We start from the raw sequence: 21,611 nt of genomic DNA, 5'->3' as shown, positions 1-21,611 counted from the left end.
CATATGTCGGTTGTTCGTCAGTCGAGGATTGACTGTATTATGAAAAGAAATTGGTCAAACGTCTGGTAGCAGGACCCTCCAAAAAATCCATCTTGCGACTCACCGAGGCTTCCCTGGGTAAATATTCTATTATGCATCATCATCCCCATCATTTCCCTGGGTCCGATCAAATGATCATCACTCGATGGTATAAGACAACAGTGGAATGTCTTATAGATGGGCCCCGGTCATAGAAATATGTAATATCCCATCCCTGGCTCAGGATCACCAATGGAGTTGAGCACCACGCGCCACGCACCACGCCTGTTTGAAACACAGAGGGACATCGATGACCAAATCACTGGCGGTGCTCAAAACCTCGTCACAAAGCTCAGCAAAGGGTTGAGGCTGGCCAGTGCTTCGAATGGGCGAACACCATGCATAGCAGGCGTTACAGGTTGCGGTGGGGCTACACGATGGGTGGTAGGGGGCGAAATCCGTACTGCCATATGCTCCCTGAGTTCACACTAACCCGCACTGACCAGTGTGGTGAAGCATGGTCAAACTACCCTCCCGGACCTGCATGGCACAGGGAGGCTGTCATTCAGCAGCGGATTGACAAAGGGCTGTACGTGCACATGCCTATAATGGGCTAAAGCCATTAAAGTTTATACCTTGGGGGTTGCTGTTATTGCTGAGCCTAATGCAATTACACTCTGCACCATAATGCCTCGTTGTTCACAGCGACACAACAGGGTGACATTGGGAATTGGTCAAAGCGCTGTCCACAATTTTATTGGGATATTCCGGTGGTCAGGCCAGACTGTGTGGGGGTGGAACTCATCTCCGCCGAAAGCTCTGAGCTAGTGATGGAAATTCCACATTATTGTGACGAAGGCAGATTAAATCGTCAGATAGCCACAGTTCACTTCTAACAAGGCGGTGCTCTCCATATTGATGCCAGAGGTCATGGTTGACAGAATGATGCTCACTCTGCAGCCTCTGATGATAGTTGAAAAGCTAACAATCGCTGGTCATGAATAGGATGATCATGATAATGGATGCTGGGTGATTATACAATTATACGTAACAAATGTTTTTTTTTTGTTAAATCGCATAAATATAAAAGTGTCGTTAAACCCACCACCACCGGACAGACAATTAGTGAGGTTTGTCACGTAAACAACATTTGGCAATTAGTTACTCGGTTCAGCACGCCGGTGTGTTGGAGAGTAAACCCACGACAACATTTACAATTCAAGTACCGTGATGTTTTACCGGAAATTACAACAACCAGCGTCATCAGGTTTCGGGCCTTGCCCAAAAACTTGACCTGTGTGCTCCTCTTTGGGGCTGTGGTTGGACGAATGTTGATGCTGGATGACGATTGCACATCGTGACACTGATAGTGATGACGACGCAGGCTGGACGATGCTTTTTTCTAATGGTACGATGACAGTTACTCGTTTAGAGGGCACCACGTGGCGAGATGTTAACTGCTTCGCCTGGTATACAGGAGATCGTGGGTTCCATCCTGACCCTTGATGCTTGCATATGTGGAGTTTGCACGTTCTCCCTGTGGTCGCGCGCATTTTTCTCCGTGTCCTCCGGTTTTTCCCTCCACATTTAGAAACACGTACTTAAGAGTATTTGGCTGCTATACATTTCCGCATGATAAGCCACTACGTTGAGCTATCATTTGTGGCCAGGTCACTTCTGAAGAAGAGCCGTGTAGCTCAGTGGGACCTGACCTGGTAAAAAGTAACAAAAAAGCTTTTCAATGCACACACTTTTATTTGCACTCAAAAGTAGAATTGGATATGCTGAATAAAAGTGGGTGGCTTGCATAAAGAATGTAAACATATCGAAAGGAAGCCACCCACTTTTAATGAGCACATCAAATTAAATTAATTCCGGGGTAAAAATAATGTATTTTCTACTTTTGAGTGCAAATAAAAGTGCGTGCACTGAAAATCTTGTTTGTTTATCACCTAATAATGTTTATTGTTGTAATTGTTTGTCTCTCGTTAAGAGGAGGGCAGCCACAGCGGCCACTCCGGCGCCATGACGAGCGGCGATAGAAGCGTGCCTCTCATTGGTCGTCGGCTGGCAAGTAACAGGCGTTGTGATTGGACCGTCGTGGGTTAGGCGCGAATATTTGTGATTTTTTTTTAAATGGGGGGGGGGGGGGGGGGTGGAATTTACGATTATTAATTGTTAGAATGTATAGTTAAAAACACGATCATTAATTAGTAAAATGTAGTTAAAAACATGATCATTAATTAGTAAAATGTAGTTAAAACACGATCATTAATTAGTAAAATGTAGTTAAAACACGATCATTAATTAGTAAAATGTAGTTAAAACACGATCATTAATTAGTAAAATGTAGTTAAAACACGATCATTAATTAGCAAAATGTAGTTAAAAACACGAATAGCACCACGATGGGCAGGACCTGGGCCGGTTTTTGTTTTAAAATGAAATCTTGAATTGTCACGTGAGGCGACGAGTCTGCGTAGAAAATGTCAGCTCGTTTGGCTTTGTAGATCCGACGATATTGAACGTCAAATATTCCAAAGAATGTAAACAGACAACACGACAAGTTCAATAAAAATGTGTAATAAACTAAAAAAATTGTTTAGTTCATAGTTTAGCACGATGATGGTTACCTCATGAGCAATTGCGTGATAGCATAGCGTGTCAACCCATACGCTTTACACCGTATTCTTGTACAGGGTAATTTAGTTTTCAGGTCCATACGGCGTACAGCCGTTTCAATATGAGCAAAACATTTTTTGGTCTATTTATTTGTGTTTCTCCCTCGTAATGGGACTTTGCAGGATGAAGGTTGAGATTTACAAGGGCACGGGGTGACCAATAATGTCTGAATTGGTCTGTAATAAGGAAGGCACTGATACGTTGTTTACAGGTTTGTGATAGGGCACCTGTGATGGTTGGTGGCGGTTGTGGAGGCGTTGCTAGCGGATTATGACGCTGGATTACATGTGACGGATGACAAGGATAATGACGACTGTGGCGATGGTGAACGTGGAAGCCCGACGATGATTGAATGAGTGCTTAAACGTGACGGCGGCCTAAAAAGGTTGACGAATGATCACATTTTATCATTCTCTGACAGCGATGACGATTTGTGATTGGTGGTATTGTGGCGGTGGCGGCCATTGACGTTGATGATGGCGATTGGTGATCGTTGTGGTAATGGTTGTGGTGGTAATGATGGGGTAGTGGAGTTGGTGGTGGCATCAGTGGCGGTGGTGATTGACGTTGATTACGGTGATTTACTTTTCCTAAAAGCTTGATGAATGATCATATTAGATCATTGTGACAGCGATGATGATTGGTGGTATGGTGATGGCGGCGGTGGTAGTGGTAGCGGCGTTTGTGGCGGTGACCGTCACGACGTTGCACAGTCGACCGACATCTCCCCTCGACCGCCGCAGGCAAACCGCCGGCGACGGCCGCATGCGCGACAGCGGCACACGTGCATGCTCATCCGTCCACCTCCGTCTGTCCGTCCCCGCGCCCCCAGTTTTACCGATCACGATGAAAGGCAGGCCCAGCAGCGTGGAGTTGTACTTCCCCTCCGTGAGGTTGATGATGCCGGCCGTGGTGAGCGTCGACAGGAAGATGGTGACTACTCCCAGCACGCCGAGCCAGGGCCTCGTGCGCACGGGGTCTCGCATGGAGCAGCACACCGCGGCGGCGATGGTGACGGCGGCCGCGCTGGCTATGAGGAAAGGTCTGCTCGCCACGCTGCTCATCTGGAAATCCTGCCTCAGGGACGACGACGTGAAAGCGTGAAACTGAAGGTCGGGCCCGGCGTCTTCGCTGCCGCCAGCTGTGCCACCGCGGCCGCGGCCGCCGCCGCCGCTGGTGGTGGCGTCGGTGCCGCCGCTCTCCTGCATCTTGTCCAAAGTCCTGCAGAAGGCCTCCTCCCACGAGTCGGCCACGAGCTCGTCGGCACGGTCGCGCGTGCTCAGGTAGTAGGTGATCTGCAGCGCCTTGGAGGAGCGCACGACTCCCTTGTCGCTGAGCGACACGTTACCCAGCCGGTGGCCCAGGAAGACCTCGCGGCCCGAGCCCAGGCGCGTCGTCGGGTACGTGGGCCTGAAGCCCGCCGCGCTGCGGTTGCCCGACGTGGAGCGCCGCATCTGCTCGAGCACGTCGACGAGCGCATCCTGCAGGCAGCGGCTCGACGCGTCCAGCGTGCAGATGTGCGCGTAGGTGTAGTTGAAGCCGAGGGCGCTCACGCGCATGCCGAGCACGCCGGCGTGCGCCCGCAGGATCGCGTCGACGGCGGGCGCGTCCAGCACGTCGCGGCCGCTCCGCGAGGTCACCACGAGGCGGCCGTAGCGGCCCGGCGAGTGCAGGTCGGTGAACAGCATGTGCCGCGAGCCGTTGATGGGGAAGAGGCTGTCGACGAGGCGGCGCTCGTGCTTGGCGAGGCTGTGCTGCGGAGCGAACAGCGACTCCATGCTGCCCTCCACCTCGTAGCGACTCAGGCTGGCGCCGAGCAGGACCGAGAGCAGGAGAGGGGCGCTGGCGAAGAAGACCGGGTGCCGGCTCACGAAGAAGCCCAGGCGATTGAAGCATGTCTTGAGGGTGCAGCGCAGGGTCTGGCGCAGCATATCCCTACGGGGAGCGCGGGGAGGCTCCTACTGCGGACCCGGACGTCGGGTGGACCTCCTCCTCCGCCCGCCCGTGTCCTCGCCTCTCCGGCGCTGACATGGGGACGCTTTGTAGCGCCGAGACCACCTTCACGCGCCGATGACGGTGGAGGCGGATGGTGATGACCGTTGATGGAGGAAGTGGAGGTTTACAATGATGATGATCGATGGCGGAGGTGGCGTTGATGATAATGGTGATTGATGGTTGATGTAAGTGGTGGAGGTGGATGAAGATGATTGGTGGTGGAAGTGGAGTTGGTTGTTGATTGATAGTGGAGGGGGCATTCATGATAATGGTCACAAAGGTGGTTGATGATGGTGGTGATTGATGGAGGTGGTTGATTATGATTGATAGTTGAAGTAGAGGATAATGATTGGTTGTGGAGGTAATAATGGCAGTTGATAATAGTGGTGATTACATGGTCATGATGGAAGTTGTGGTGGTGTTGATGTTTGTGGTGGTTTTGTTGATGGTGATAAGGATAATGGTTGAGCAGACATTGATGTGGTGGTGTTATAAAGACGATTATGATTAGTAATGGGAGTGGAGGTTGATAGTGATTATGATTGGCGTTGGAGATTGATGATGATGATTATTTGTGTTGGAGGTGGATGATTATAATTGATAGCGATGGTGATGGCAGTAGAGTTTGATAATGGTTGATTGTGGGGATTAATGATGATAATGATGATTGATAACAGTGATTGATGGGGGTCAATGATAATTGATAATGAATATGACGAATGGGATTAAATGTCCACCGTGGCAGTTGTGGTATTGGAGGTTGATAATGATAATTAATAATGATAATTTATAATGATAATTGATGATGATTATTGCATAGTCATAGTCATAGTGGTGGTATTGATGTTTGTGGTGGGTATGATGATGGGGGTGGTGGTGATAGTGGTAATGGTGGTGATTTTGTCGATTGCATAATCATGATCGTCGTGGTGGAAATATTGGTATATGTCGTCGTAATGATGGTTGGTGACGATGGTGGTGGTGGTGTTGGTGGTGATCGATTGATGATGGTGCAGATTGTTTATTTCCAGTAATGGTTGTAATGGCGGTTATTGATTATGTTTGGTGGTATTGGTGGTGGTATTGGTGGTGGTATTGGTGATGGTATTGGCGGTGGTGTTGGTGGTGGTATTGGTGAGGTAGTGGAGTTGTTGTTGGTGGTGGTGGTGGTGATTGACGTTGATGATTGGTGGTAGCGTTGGAATCATGGTAATGGTGGAGATTATGAAAAAAGAGACACCAGGATAACCACAATGAATAAAAGGATGAAAATGTTCATTGATCAAAAATGTTCATTCAACAAGGAGATGATTACGATGATAGAATGATCAAAACGTGTGCCATCAGGAATTGTGATGATGTCCGTGATTCAATGATGAAAGTAGAGAGGGTGAGATGATAAATGGGGCAGGCAGGATATTGGCGATGGAGTGCGACAAAATAAAACGTTTAATTTGTCGCGAATCACATAAAGGGAACAACGATTTATATATAAATCACTCAGACGTACATGCATTTCCAAATATACACACACACATACAAACATTATGTACAGACAGAAACACATAAAGACAAAGATCCTCCGCAATGCCTTCGACAGACTGCTGGGGAAAGTGCTGTTTGCGAGCACCTATTAAGGCCTCGACGTCACGCGAGGGGGATGGCCAGCAACCACGCTCGGCCGCCTTTGTATCCCTCGTGCTGATTACACGCGCTCAATTGAAGGCTGAGGCGACCTAGGCGAGGGCCTTGGACCCGCCACTGTCATTGGGGTCGCATAGCGCAGTGCACTGACGGGTGAGCCACCGCTCCCCAGGCACAGAATCACGCGCAAAGACAAAGATCCCGCCCACCCCACACACCTACAGAGACTCTTTGGGGAAAGTGTTGTTAGCCAGCACTCATGAAGGCCGGGGTAAGTACCACGCTCGACCGCCTTTGTCTCCCCAGTGGCGACGTTTACACAGCGCACCAGGTACTCATTTGAGGCTGAGTCGACCTAGGCTAGTTCCATATAATCGTCACTGTTGGCCGTAGCGCAGCGCGCTAACCGATACGCCACCGCGCCCCGCAGACTCGCACACAAAGACAAAGACCCCCCGTGTAGCCTTAACAAACTGTTGGGGCAAGTGCTGTTAACAAACACCTATGAAGGCCGGCACGGCACACGAAGGGGTGGGTGGCCAGCTCCACACCCAGCTGTCTTTGTCTCCCCAGTAAAGATGTTTACACGGCGCACCAGGTACTCATTTGAGGCTGAGTCGACTTAGGGGACGCCCAGGGGCCGACTCAGAAAATCGTCATCGCTGTTGACCGTCAGCGGGAATTGAACTCGGGTCGCCGGGTTCGTAGCACAGCGCACTAATCACTACACTGCCGCTGCCCACAGACACACACAGACACATAGACACACACAGACACACAGACTCGCACACACACACAGACACATACTCACACACACACACAGACACATACTCACAGACACACACAGACACATACTCACAGACACACACAGACACACAGACTCGCACACACACACAAACTCGCACACATACACACAGACTCGCACACACACACAGACACACAGACTCGCACACACACACAGACTCGCACACACACACAGACACACAGACTCGCACACACACACAGACTCGCACACACACACAGACACACAGACTTGCACACATACACACAGACTCGCACACACACACAGACTCGCACACACACACAGACTCGCACACACACACAGACTCACACACAAACACACACACACAGACTCGCACACACACACAGACTCGCACACACACACAGACACACAGACTCGCACACACACACAGACACACAGACTCGCACACACACACACAGACTCGCACACACACACAGACTCGCACACACAGACTCGCACACATACACACAGACTCGCACACACAGACTCGGACACATACACACAGACTCGCACACACACACAGACTCGCACACACACACAGACACACAGACTCGCACACACACACAGACTCGCACACACACACAGACTCGCACACACAGACTCGCACACATACACACAGACTCGCACACACACACAGACACACAGACTCGCACACACACACAGACTCGCACACATACACACAGACTCGCACACACACACAGACACACAGACTCGCACACACACACAGACTCGCACACACACACAGACACACAGACTCGCACACACACACAGACTCGCACACACACACAGACACACAGACTCGCACACACACACAGACTCGCACACACACACAGACACACAGACTCGCACACACAGACTCGCACACATACACACAGACTCGCACGCACACACAGACACACAGACTCGCACACATACACACAGACTCGCACACACACACAGACTCGCACACACAGACTCGCACACATACACACAGACTCGCACACACAGACTCGCACACATACACACAGACTCGCACACACACACAGACTCGCACACACAGACTCGCACACATACACACAGACTCGCTCACACACAGACTCGCATACACACAGACTCGCACACACACGCCACACGCACACACAAACACACACACACACAGACTCGCACACACACACACAGACTCGCACACACACAGACTCGCACACACACGCCACACGCACACACAAACACACACACACAGACTCGCACACACACACAGACTCGCACACACACACAGACTCGCACACACACACATACAGACTCGCACACACACAGACTCGCACACACACGCCACACGCACACACACACACAGACTCACACACACACGCCACACGCACACACAAACACACACACAGACTCGCACACACACACAGACTCGCACACACACACACAGACTCGCACACACACACACACAGGCTCGCACACACACACACAGACTCGCACGCACAAACACAGACTCGCACACACATACAGACTCGCACACACACACACAGACTCGCACACACACACAGACTCACACACACACACAGACTCGCACACACATAGACTCACACACACATACAGACTCGCACACACACAGACTCACACACACACACAGCCTCGCACACACACAGACTCACACACAGACTCGCACACACACAGACTCACACACACACAGACTCACACACGAGACACAGATTCGCACACACACAGACTCACACACAGACTCGCACACACACAGACTCACACACACACACACACAGACTCACACACACACACACACAGACTCACACACAGACTCGCACACACACAGACTCACACACAGACTCGCATACACACAGCCTCGCACACACACAGACTCACACACAGACTCGCACACACACAGACTCGCATACACACAGACTCACACACGAGACACAGACTCGCACACACACACACAGACTCGCACACACACACGCCAAACACACGGCTCGCATCCTCGACGTATATTCACGATCCTATTCCGCGTGTGCAAGCGGCGGCATTACGTGTTCACATAGCCAGCGCACGCACTCGCTGTGTCCGTGTGTCACGACGTATCACGCGTGTCAACAACTTGTGCATTCAGGTTACGTGTTTAAAATGCTGGCGAGGTCGGTTGAAGCGATCATTCAGATCATGCAACGTGCAGGGCTGTTATACGCAACGTGCACAGGTGTATTCGTGCAGTGCGTAATGTATGTGAACAATGTGTGTGTGTGTTAAGCATTAGGTTTAGGCTCATTACGATATCAAGGGTATGATTGTGCGTGTGTGTCATTCTCGGGACGCGGTCGTGTAGCGGCTAACGCACAGCGATACAAACCCGGCGACCCGAGTTCGATTCAACACCAGTGTCGATTATTTAAACCGGTCCCTGGGCCTCCCCTAGGCCGACTCAGCCTCAAATTACAACCTGGTGCGGTGCGTAAACATCGCCACCGGGGAGACAAAGGCGGCCGGCCGTGGTGTTTGGCCACCCACCCCCTCGTGTGCCGTGCCGGCCTTCATAGGTGCTCGCTAACAGCACTTGCCCCAACAGTGTGTTAAGGCTACACGGGGGATCTTTGTCTGTGTGTGTCACTAAACAACGCATGTCCATACGCATTTCCCCGTGTGTCTATGTGCATCGATTTATAACGCCGGTGAAACCCGTGTTAAAGCAATGGGCTCTATGATTGTGGTATACTGCGTTTATGTACGTGTACGTATCAGTGTGCGTGCGTGTGCAGAGGAGTGTATTCCATTGCATACATCAGCATCGGCCATGTTCAATCCACTGCTGGATGAAGGCCTCCCAGGCAATAGTGCCTCGTGCTCACTGCACACGTGTGTTCGTGTGTGTAGTGACATGTGTGTGTGCTTTAGTTGTACACAGACACAGCAATGTGTCTGTGTGTGCCATTGTACGTGTGTGTCATTGTGTATATGTGCTTCTGCGTGTATCAATACACTATAGTGACTATACCATTTCGTGTGTACCGCATGTGTGCACATGCACAATGTGTGTACGGCATTGTGAATATATGTGCTTCTGCGTATGTATGGTCCACGGATGAAGAGCGCTATGCAAGTCCGATGTATTATGAATACACCGCAGTATACAACAGTGTGTGTAACTGTGTGTGTGTAATTGTGTGTGTGTGTAACTGTGCGTGTGTGTAATTGTGTGTGTGTGATTGTGTGTGTGTGAAATTGTGTGTGTGTGTGTGTGTGTAACTGTGTGTGTGTGTAATTGTGTGTGTGTGATTGTGTGTGTGTGAAATTGTGTGTGTGTGTGTAACTGTGTGTGTGTGTAATTGTGTGTGTGTGTGAAACTGTGTGTGTGTGACTGTACGTGTGTGTAATCATATGTGTGTGCAATTGTGTGTGTGTAACTGTGTGTGTGTAATTGTGTGTGTGTAATTGTGTGTGTGTAACTGTATGTGTGTAATTGTGTATGTGTGTAACTGTATGTGTGTAATTGTGTGTGTGTAATTGTGTGTGTGATTGTGTGTGTGTGATTGTATGTGTGTGTAATTGTGTGTACTTGTGTATGTGTGATTGTGTGTGTGCGTGTAATTGTGTGTGTAATTGTGTGTGTGTGTAATTGTGTGTGTGTGACTGTGTGTGTGTGTGTAATTATGTGTGTGTGTAACTGTGTGTGTAATTGTGTGTGTATGTAATTGCGTGTGTGTAATTGTGTGTGTGTGTAACTGTGTGTGTGTGATTGTATGTGTGTGTAATTGTGTGTGTGTGTGTGTGATTGTATGTGTGTGTAACTGTGTGTGTGTGATTGTGTGTGTGCATGTGCACGCTGTGCGCAATGCGCGCGTGTCGTTGTGTCGATGCGCTGCACGTTTTGTGTATTTCCATTCACACGTATCTGCAGCAGGCAGCGGCGGCGTATGTGTACGTACCTTCAGCTGTTCGTAGTTATTGATATGCAGTGCATGTGTCTTGTACCGGTTGTGTCTGTGTCTGTAGCCGTGGGGGAGCGGTGGCGCGGCGGTTAGCGCGATGCGCTAAGAAAGGAACCCCCCCTCCCCGGCCACCCGAGTTCGATTCCCGCTCAGGGTCACCAACACCCGGTGACGATTATCTGAAGCCGGCCCAGGGCCTCCCACTAAGTTGACTCGGCCTCAAACGAGTACCTGGCGCGGTGTGTAAAAAACCCCCATCACCACTGGGGAGACAAAGGCGGCCGGGCGTGGTGCTGGCCACCCAGCTCCACCATCGTGCGCCATAGGTGCTCGCTAACAGCCCCAACACTCTGTGCAGGCTGTACGGGGATCTTTGTCTTTATCTGTGCGTGGCTGTACATCTATGTATATAATTGTGTATGCGTGCACGGTCGTATTAATGGATCATTTACACACGCGCAGCCGAACAACCGGTATATTGATATGCAGTGCATGTGTATGTACCGGATGCATGCATATCTATGCACCTATGTGGTCACATACTACGTGTGTGCGTGGCTGTGTGTTCTGCTGCAGACTGTGTGTACATGTGTGTACGTTGTGTGTGGACGATCGACTCACGGTTATTCTGTCGCTACACGCAGCCGCGCCGGCTTGTGTAGTCGCGTCTCGGGTGTAAGTCATGCCAGGATTTGCGTAGAGCCACAGCCTCCTCTCTCTCCTCTCTCTCCGGGTTTCCCCTGCGTTCTCTCAACCCCGCCTCTACAGCAGCTCCCCCCCCCCTCTCTCCCTCGTCTCGCTCTCTCCCTCCTCTTTGCATCATCCCTCCCTCCTATCCTCGTTCTCTGCATAGTCACCCCATTTTCATCCTTTATCTCCCATCTCTTCCTCTCTCCTCTCCCCCCCTCCTCCTTACATCGTCTTCTGCCCCTCCTCCTCCCCTGCTCTCTCTCTCTGGCCTTCTCTTCCAACCTTTCCCTGTATCGCCAATCTCGCTCTCATCTCTCCCCCTCCTCCTTGCATCATCTTCTGCCTTCCTTTCCCACTCCTCTTTCTCTCTCTTACCTCTACTGTCTCTGCTCTCTCTCCCATCTCTGTCTCTCGAATTTGCATCATTTATCCCTCCACGGTCTCTCTCCCATCTCTCCCATTTGTATCCATTCTCAATCTCCTATCTCTCCATGCTTTGCATAATCTCTCCCTCCCTCTCATCTCTTTCTCCCACATCCCCTCTCTCTCCACTCTCCATGCCCACTGATTTCTCTTTCCACATCTTTCCTCTTTTATCGCTCTCCGAAATCTCCCCTCTCCTTATATTTACTTTCTTATCACTCCACCAATCTCCCCCCCCCACCCCTCTCAGAATCCAATCACCCCCTCTCTCCCAGGCTCTCTCCTCTCTCATCTCCATCAATCAATGACACACATGTTGCACGGCTTGATAAATGGCATTTACATGACGGATACACGCATTAAGGAAATGACACTCATGTGACGTGCGTCACCCGTACATTGGCGAGGACATGCACACCTCAATGTTCGGAGTTCGCAGGTTCGAATCCAGTGAAACGCCCCGATTAATACTGCGGTGTAAATGACGAGGGCGCTGGGCCACCCCCTGTGACCCAGCACTGTGGAGGCGCGGGTTGGTGGATCACGCGAAGATTGCCCCCTCGCACGGGTGCTCCCGTTTCCCTCCACGTGCACAATAAGCACTCACTAAATTGGCCGAAAACATCTTAATATGTAGAGAATTGCAGAGCGATTGTTCTGCGGCTCATACTCACCGCCCGGCAGCCTTCCAGCTCGGTCTGTGGTTCCTGCTCGGCGATTGTGAGATGCAATTTGCATGAAAGACGCAGCCAGAATTAATCATGCTTTCTTAGATTACAATAACCACAAGAATGCTATGACGGGCTGTCTGTTTCACTCCCAGTGGACATTAAAGATCCCCTCTGACGTGATCCGCAAGATTAAGCCATTGTGTGCCAGCGTCAGGGTCCACAATTTCCAAAACACACACACACGCACAGTAAACTGTGTTTATTTTTCCAGGTAAAGCCCACCGAGCCACGTAACATGTTTTTTTTTTCCCAGCAGTGACCTGGCCGCAAATGAAAGCTCAACTAAGCGGCTTACCATCGTGTGGACATTTAGAGAAGACAAATTACTCTCAACTCGTGTTTCTAAATTTGGAGGGAAAAACCGGGAAGCCCCGGAGAAAAATCCACGCGACCTATTATACAGCAGCAGCAGGCGTCAGGGTCGGGATCGAACCCACGACCTCCTGCACACCAGGCGAGGTAGTCAACATCTCCTAGCCACCGTGATGGTGATGAGAGAGAGATACACGCAAACTCCAAATATACAGCAGCAGGTGTCAGGGTCGGGATCGAACCCACGACCTCCTGCACACCAGGCGAGGTAGTCAACATCTCCTAGCCACCGTGATGGTGATGAGAGAGAGAGACACGCAAACTCCAAATATACAGCAGCAGTCATCAGGGTTGGGATCGAACCCACGACCTCCTGCACACCAGGCGAGGTAGTCAACATCTCCTAGCCACCGTGGCAGAGAGCAGCAATCATCGCCCCTGCCGGCAAACTACGGCCCCAGGTCACTCTTGACTCATCCTGAGTTCTGACCTGGTTAAACTAAATAAACTTGACACATGAGGACACATATATTGGCATGCATAACATATTTGACACATGCCACATTCGTCACATACACGCTAACGAATGGCCGACTTTACATGACAGATTATAACACCCATCCTTTGGCAGAGTATAACAGTTTACACACATTAGTTTGCATATCCATCAAGGCTGCTTTTAGCCCGCCAAGTAACGTACAATTATTCAATTTTCTCTATCCGCTCCTAAAAAAAGAATGAAACGTATATACAAAACACGTGGCAGGCTTTCGCGACCAATATTATTCATGATAAAGGTTTTTGGGTTAGATCGCGTAAATATAAATGTGTCGTAACCCTCCACCACCCGACACAGCCAGAAAGGATTGCCACGTAAACATAACACGCCCATTAGTTACTACACCTGTGGTCTGAAGTAGTAAACTAATTGGCGCGTTTGTTTACGTACACAAACCTTACTGGTTGTGTCGGGTGGTGGAGGGTTACGACACATTTACACCTACAGCGATCGAACCCAAAAAAAATATTTTATCATGAACATACATACGAAACGTATAATTTCCGTAGCGATTTTTTTTCGTAAGGGTGTTTTGCCACCGTGCGTTCAGCAAGTTCGTCGTCATCCCAGCTCGTGCGATGAACGTGGCGCGCTCGAAGTGCAAGGGAGTCATCAACTCTTCCATGTGACGGGAGAGAAACAACTTTCTCTTTGTCCGAGTTTTGTCCAATCGTCACGGGAAGTCTGTTCCCGGTGAGATTTGTCCGCATTTCTGGCTGGGCGATAAAGCACGGAGGATCTCGCTCGACCCACGCCGACCAGCGCGGTGAAGTATGGTCAAACAATCCACGTGCGGGGACTGCACGGCGGCTGGCTGATGAACGCGGGTGGGGGGGGCGACCACCCCAACTCACCTGTCCCTCCACGTGAGACCCTGAACATCTCTATTTTACTGATATTTACCGGAGATAATGCATTCATTCTAGATTTGAAGCTTTCGTGACTGCAAGGAATCATATTCTTAGGTTTTTTCGGTAAAGTCACGTAGGTAAAACATCAAAATTAATGAAAATAAAATAAAACAAAAATCACGACGTTTCGGAGGCAACACATTTCGGAGGCAACACTGATGACGGAGACTTGTGTTGCCTCCGAAACGTCGTGATTTTTGTTTTATTTTATTTTATTTTCATTAATTTTGATGCATTCAATGTTTTGTCATTCCACTATTATTTATAGGGGACCTTTTATTGGCCAGTTCAGTATCCAAAAGCGATGAAATACAAGAATGGACGAGACTCCTTTTGGCGTCCTCTGGTCTGACGCCGGTGAGACGAGGCCACAAAGAACGCTGCTCTGGTGTAGGCCAGTCCGTCTCAAAGACAATGTGTGCCTTATTATCACGCCACTGTTCGTTTGCATGTTTCGCCACAATTACGTGTGGTCAATGTCGACTCGATGCCCTGCAAAATGTATCTATTTGGTGTTTGAACATCTTAACACCTATGTTATTGGCATGAAGGGTAAAACCTATTCTTATTTTTCAACATTCTCGTATTATTATTGGAGGGCTCTGGCAAAACTAATCTTAACATGTGGGGGACCGCTGCCCTGCCTTACCCCGTGTATGTACGTGTGTATGTTGATTTGTTGATCCACCTCTCGACAAATGTTTAAAATAATGACAGTTGAACACACAGCAGCTGATATTGCCCAAATGTAGTTACGTGCACTTTCAAATAATGATAATGCGTATATGTGCATACATGATAAAGGTGCTCCATATGGCCTGAACAGACTGTAGGGGCAATTGCTGTTAGCGAGCACCTATGAAGGCCGGCAAGGCACACGAGGGTTGGGTGGCTGAACACCACGCCCGACCGCCTTTATCTCCCCAGTGGCGATGTTCACACATCGTAGCAGGTATTCATTTGATGCTGAGTCGACCTAGGGGAGGCCCACGCCACCGGTTCAGATAATCGTCACTGGTGTTGGCCGTGAGCGGGAACCGAACTAGGCTCGAAGGGTTCGTAGCGCAGCACGCTAACCGCTGCACCACCACTCCACACGCGCATACAGACCCACGTCTTTGCCCAGTACACGGATCTTGAGCCCATGTAATCGTAATGGGCTATGGCACATAGAGTGTGTGTGCGTCTCGCACATTCATACTTTCTTCGCCGATTTATTTGCGTTAAGGATTTCCAATTGTCTAATTGCCTTCTTTCAACATTGATGTGCTCGCCACTTCACCGAATGCATCTTTGGAGTGCATGAATACCTCGTGCACAATCACGCTCATTTTAAGCATTTGTTGGAGAGGCGGGCAGCGAACGAAAATGTTCATTAGAGGACGAAAACATGAATTTCGATTTAAAGCTTTCGTGACTGCAGGGATTCATCTTCTTGGTTCTTTTGGTAAAGTCACGTAAAATGGAAATAATAAAATAAAAACAAAAAAACATAATAAAGTAATATAATAATATTATTTTATCATGTTTTATTTTTATTATTTTATTATTTCCATTCTACGCGACTTAAAACATAAAAATAAAACATAATAAAATAATCTAATAATATTATTTTCATTTATTATGTTTTATTTTTATTATTTTATTATTTCCATTCTACGCGACTTTACCGAAAGAACCAAGAAGACGAAGACATATTTTATTATTATTACTCCAGCCCGATCTTTCTCGGGGTGGAGTCGTGTTTTTCGGCGGAAGGTGATGGGATTTCTCGGAGGAAGCAGTTGCGCGTGACGAAGCAGAAACTCGTTCAACGTCGGGGATCCATCTGTTACTGGAATTAAAATTAAAAAAAATTAAATATAATTTGAGAAAAGTCGTGGTCATGGTTTTTCTCCTCTGTAGAGGGACCTCTGTTTGTGTTGCCATGGCACCTGACGATCGCACGCGGCCGAGCGTCAGCAGCGCTGGGCCTGCCTCAGGCTTTTAGTGCTCGCTTAACGCGCATGTTCACACAACGAGTTTTCACTCGAACGCCGATCTTAAACGAGAGAAGTGTTCGCAAAACGCGGAACCCGCCTCATTATAACGCTCCCGTTATCTCGCGGAATGCCCTCCCGTTATAACGCGGATCCGTTCCCGTTATAACGTGGAATGAGCTCTCGTTATAACGCGGAACGCGCTCTCGGACACAGCAACGTGGAGTGACACAGCAACGTGGGGTGACACAGCAACGTGGGGTGACACAGCAACGTGGGGTGACACAGCAACGTGGAGTGTCACAGCAATGTGGAGTGACACAGCAACGTGGGGTGACACAGCAACGTGGGGTGACACAGCAACGTGGGGTGACACAGCAACGTGGGGTGACACAGCAACGTGGGGTGACACAGCAACGTGGAGTGACACAGCAACGTGGGGTGACACAGCAATGTGGGGTGACACAGCAATGTGGAGTGACACAGCAACGTGGAGTGTCACAGCAACGTGGAGTGTCACAGCAACGTGGAGTGTCACAGCAACGTGGGGTGACACAGCAACGTGGGGTGACACAGCAACGTGGAGTGACACAGCAACGTGGGGTGACACAGCAACGTGGGGTGACACAGCAACGTGGAGTGACACAGCAACGTGGGGTGACACAGCAACGTGGGGTGACACAGCAATGTGGAGTGACACAGCAACGTGGAGTGTCACAGCAACGTGGGGTGACACAGCAACGTGGGGTGACACAGCAACGTGGGGTGACACAGCAACGTGGGGTGACACAGCAACGTGGAGTGACACAGCAACGTGGGGTGACACAGCAACGTGGGGTGACACAGCAACGTGGGGTGACACAGCAACGTGGAGTGACACAGCAACGTGGAGTGTCACAGCAACGTGGGGTGACACAGCAATGTGGGGTGACACAGCAACGTGGGGTGACACAGCAACGTGGAGTGACACAGCAACGTGGGGTGACACAGCAACGTGGAGTGTCACAGCAACGTGGGGTGACACAGCAACGTGGAGTGTCACAGCAACGTGGGGTGACACAGCAACGTGGAGTGACACAGCAACGTGGAGTGACACAGCAACGTGGGGTGACACAGCAACGTGGGGTGACACAGCAACGTGGAGTGACACAGCAACGTGGGGTGACACAGCAACGTGGGGTGACACAGCAACGTGGAGTGTCACAGCAATGTGGAGTGACACAGCAACGTGGGGTGACACAGCAACGTGGAGTGTCACAGCAACGTGGAGTGTCACAGCAATGTGGAGTGACACAGCAACGTGGGGTGACACAGCAATGTGGGGTGACACAGCAACGTGGAGTGTCACAGCAACGTGGAGTGACACAGCAACGTGGAGTGTCACAGCAACGTGGGGTGACACAGCAACGTGGAGTGTCACAGCAACGTGGGGTGACACAGCAACGTGGAGTGACACAGCAACGTGGAGTGACACAGCAATGTGGGGTGACACAGCAACGTGGAGTGTCACAGCAACGTGGGGTGACACAGCAACGTGGAGTGACACAGCAACGTGGAGTGACACAGCAATGTGGGGTGACACAGCAACGTGGAGTGACACAGCAACGTGGAGTGACACCGCAACGTGGGGTGACACAGCAACGTGGAGTGTCACAGCAACGTGGAGTGACACAGCAACGTGGAGTGACACCGCAACGTGGGGTGACACAGCAACGTGGGGTGACACAGCAACGTGGAGTGACACAGCAACGTGGAGTGACACAGCAACGTGGGGTGACACAGCAACGTGGGGTGACACAGCAACGTGGAGTGACACAGCAACGTGGAGTGACACAGCAACGTGGGGTGACACAGCAACGTGGGGTGACACAGCAACGTGGAGTGACACAGCAACGTGGGGTGACACAGCAACGTGGGGTGACACAGCAACGTGGAGTGACACAGCAACGTGGAGTGACACAGCAACGTGGGGTGACACAGCAACGTGGAGTGACACAGCAACGTGGAGTGTCACAGCAACGTGGAGTGTCACAGCAACGTGGAGTGACACAGCAACGTGGGGTGACACAGCAACGTGGGGTGACACAGCAACGTGGGGTGACACAGCAACGTGGAGTGACACAGCAACGTGGAGTGTCACAGCAACGTGGAGTGACACAGCAACGTGGGGTGACACAGCAACGTGGAGTGACACAGCAACGTGGAGTGACACAGCAACGTGGAGTGTCACAGCAACGTGGAGTGACACAGCAACGTGGAGTGACACAATGGAGGTGGCGGTGTACCCACGGCGAATTGTCCCGCCATCTCAACTGCGTGTGCGCAGTCGGAGTAATACAGCACATCGCATCTCGCCAAAACTTCATCGTTAGCTTATTTACGGAGGTAAATGGTATTGCCGGGAGCAGGGCATTTCACGGCTGCCCCTTTACCTTGCTTAGCCGACTGCGCGGTTGCCGTACAACGTTCACACTCTGTGCAGAGGGTGGCCCTTATCAGGGTTTGCAGCTCACATTGGGGATGTGGGTTTCTATCAAATTTAGTCCAATTTGTAAACTGCACCACAAACGAACAAACACTTAATGGCTTAAACATTGCCAAGGGATCTTAAACATCGGGATTAATCATTTTAAAATGTGTGGAAAAAAGAGTGTCTTTGTATACAGTACACGCAGTACATGAGGCATGGCTGAGACTAATACTAATTATCATGGCCACCTCAATTAATACTCATTAACACCAACACGCAAATTGAAAATCTTCAAAAATGTTGCCCCGGTTACTTGAGCACAGAGCCCAATGTCCGAAACGCCATGCAGCCAGCAACAAACGGCACTATTGAAGGCATAATAGTTCACACCTTGAATTGAGGGAGGTTGAAAAATGTTCTCGCTTTTCTCGAGCAATAGAGAGTCTCATTCCTTTGAAATGACTTGAGAAAGGAGACGGCGATGACGATGGGAAGGAGTTCCAGACTGGAGCAGTGCGAGGGGAAGACGCAGAAGGAGGCGAGGTGACTTGCGGTGTGGTGAGTGGGTGAATGGGTGGGTGAGTGAATGGGTGGGTGAGTGGGTGGGTGAACGGGTAAGTGAATGGGTGGGTGAGTGAATAGGTGGATGAGTGAATGGATGGTTGAGTGGGTGAATGGGTGGGTGAGTGAATGAGTGGGTGAGTGTATAGGTGGGTGAGTGAATGGGTGGGTGAATAGTGAGTGGATGAGTTGTTGTGACCTGCGGTGTGGTGGTTGAACACAGTTTGGATGAGACGATCAGCAACAGCATCATCATCATCACCGTGTCAATCAAAACCCATCAACCATCTCAAGTCGCCTGTGGTGCAGGAGGGACAACTCCTCAATACACAGAAGGTGAAGACACCACCACCACCACCACCCCCATCATCATCATGGTCGTGGTGCTGTCACAAACCCAACGGTGGTTTCAAATGTGTGGCGGCCCTCACACACTGGTGACGTCATCATCGGCGGCAGTGCCCCTCCCCCTGTCCCCACCCCCCACCACCCTCTCTGAAGATTTCGTGAAGAGCCCCCGCGTCACGTGCTCAGTGGCGGGGTGCCCCTCCCCCCGGCTCCTCCTGCGCCGTGAGCCGCTCGGTGTTGGGCTGGCGGGCTTAAGAAACTCCCCCCTCACCCCTCCCCCCTTTCCCCTCCCCCCTCCCCCTCCCCCCGTTATTTGAACTGCCGCTCCGGGAGATGGGATCGAACCTCCGGCTCGCAGGTCCGGTGCGCTCGCTGCCCGCGACGCCGCCTGCAGGGTCGCACTGCGCGCACCGCAAAGGGGGAGAGGAGGAAGCCCCCGACGTTTCGGCCGATCGGCCTTCTTCAGGAATGCTGTGCACAGCGCCTGTACAGGCTAAAGTCCCTCGGATCGAGGCAGGTTCTAGAGAAATCCCCGGCGCCCACCCACGTGATATTTGGCCTACTCTTCCACGCCGGCCAAACGCCTTGGGAGACGTGCGGGCAGCCCAACACCTCACCCCGCCACGCGCGAAGCTGCCGACCAAACGAGCGCTCGAGGAAGGGGCTCGAGGAAGGGGCAATCAAGGTGCGAGTTCGCTCCAAGTTCACGCAGCGGCAGCTACACAATTGTTCTTCTTGGTTCTTTCGGTAAAGTCACGTAGAATGGAAATTTTAAAAATATATTTTTATTTTTATTATTTTATTATTCCAATTCTACGTGACTTTACCGAAGGAACCAAGAAGATGAATCCCTGCAGTCACGAAAGCTTTAAATCGAAATTTTACACAATTGTTGTGTGCAGGACAGTATATGCGTGTGCAGGACGAGCACGTTACACATTGTAAATACAACCCGATGTGCATTGTTGATCTCGTTAATAAAGCGCCTTGAGACATCATGGAGGGGGCTTGACAAGCAGCGTGCCTGCTCCGCCGGCTAGAGGGGTGACCACTCATCCTCTCGCTGTATCGGCGACGTGGCACGAAGGGGTTAAAGCCGCTTTCGACTGCATTCCATGCCCGATTACGCAAATGGGATGCAAATAAGCAAACGGACATTTGTTCATTTGCTCACAAGAACAACAACAACAACAAAGAATTTTAAGTTGATTTCATATCGCGCGCGTGCGCGTGTGTGAGCGTGGCCTGTCTGTGCACGCGCGTGCGTGTCGGAGAGCGGTGGCGCAGTGGTTAGCGCACTGCGTCACTTTCGCGGTCAACATCGCCGGCGATTATATCTGAACCGGTCCGGCGGGGGGGGGGGGGGGGTGCTTCCCTAGGTCGACTCAGCCCTAACATTAGTACCCCGGTGCGCTGGGGAGACAAAAGCGGCCAAGGGCGGCGCTGCCCACACCACGACGCCATCCTTAGAAGGTGCTCGCTAACAGAGTTTGCCCCCGACATTGGGGTATCTGTTGTTTGTATAGGCGTGCGCGTGTGTCGACTTGAACCTTTTCCACTATAAGCGGC

General features: G+C 50.7%; 1 protein-coding gene across 1 annotated transcript in view; it reads right to left on the bottom strand.

Moving 5' to 3' along the window:
- Window positions 1–11,769, bottom strand: part of LOC144947804 (patched domain-containing protein 1-like) — a 28,793-nt gene extending 17,024 nt beyond the window's left edge. The window contains exons 1-3 of the mRNA XM_078877157.1: window positions 11,680–11,769; window positions 3,907–4,758; window positions 3,539–3,831 (exon numbers count right to left, since the gene is read on the bottom strand). Of these exons, the coding sequence (XP_078733283.1) occupies window positions 3,539–3,831; window positions 3,907–4,631 (1,018 nt within the window). The 5' untranslated portion in view covers window positions 4,632–4,758; window positions 11,680–11,769. The remainder of the gene's footprint in view (window positions 1–3,538; window positions 3,832–3,906; window positions 4,759–11,679) is intronic.
- Window positions 11,770–21,611: the final 9,842 nt, after the last annotated feature.

This window comes from Lampetra fluviatilis, chromosome 47, assembly GCF_964198595.1.
Source record: "Lampetra fluviatilis chromosome 47, kcLamFluv1.1, whole genome shotgun sequence".
Lineage (NCBI taxonomy): Eukaryota > Metazoa > Chordata > Hyperoartia > Petromyzontiformes > Petromyzontidae > Lampetra > Lampetra fluviatilis.
This window is presented reverse-complemented; position numbering and strand designations above follow the sequence as displayed.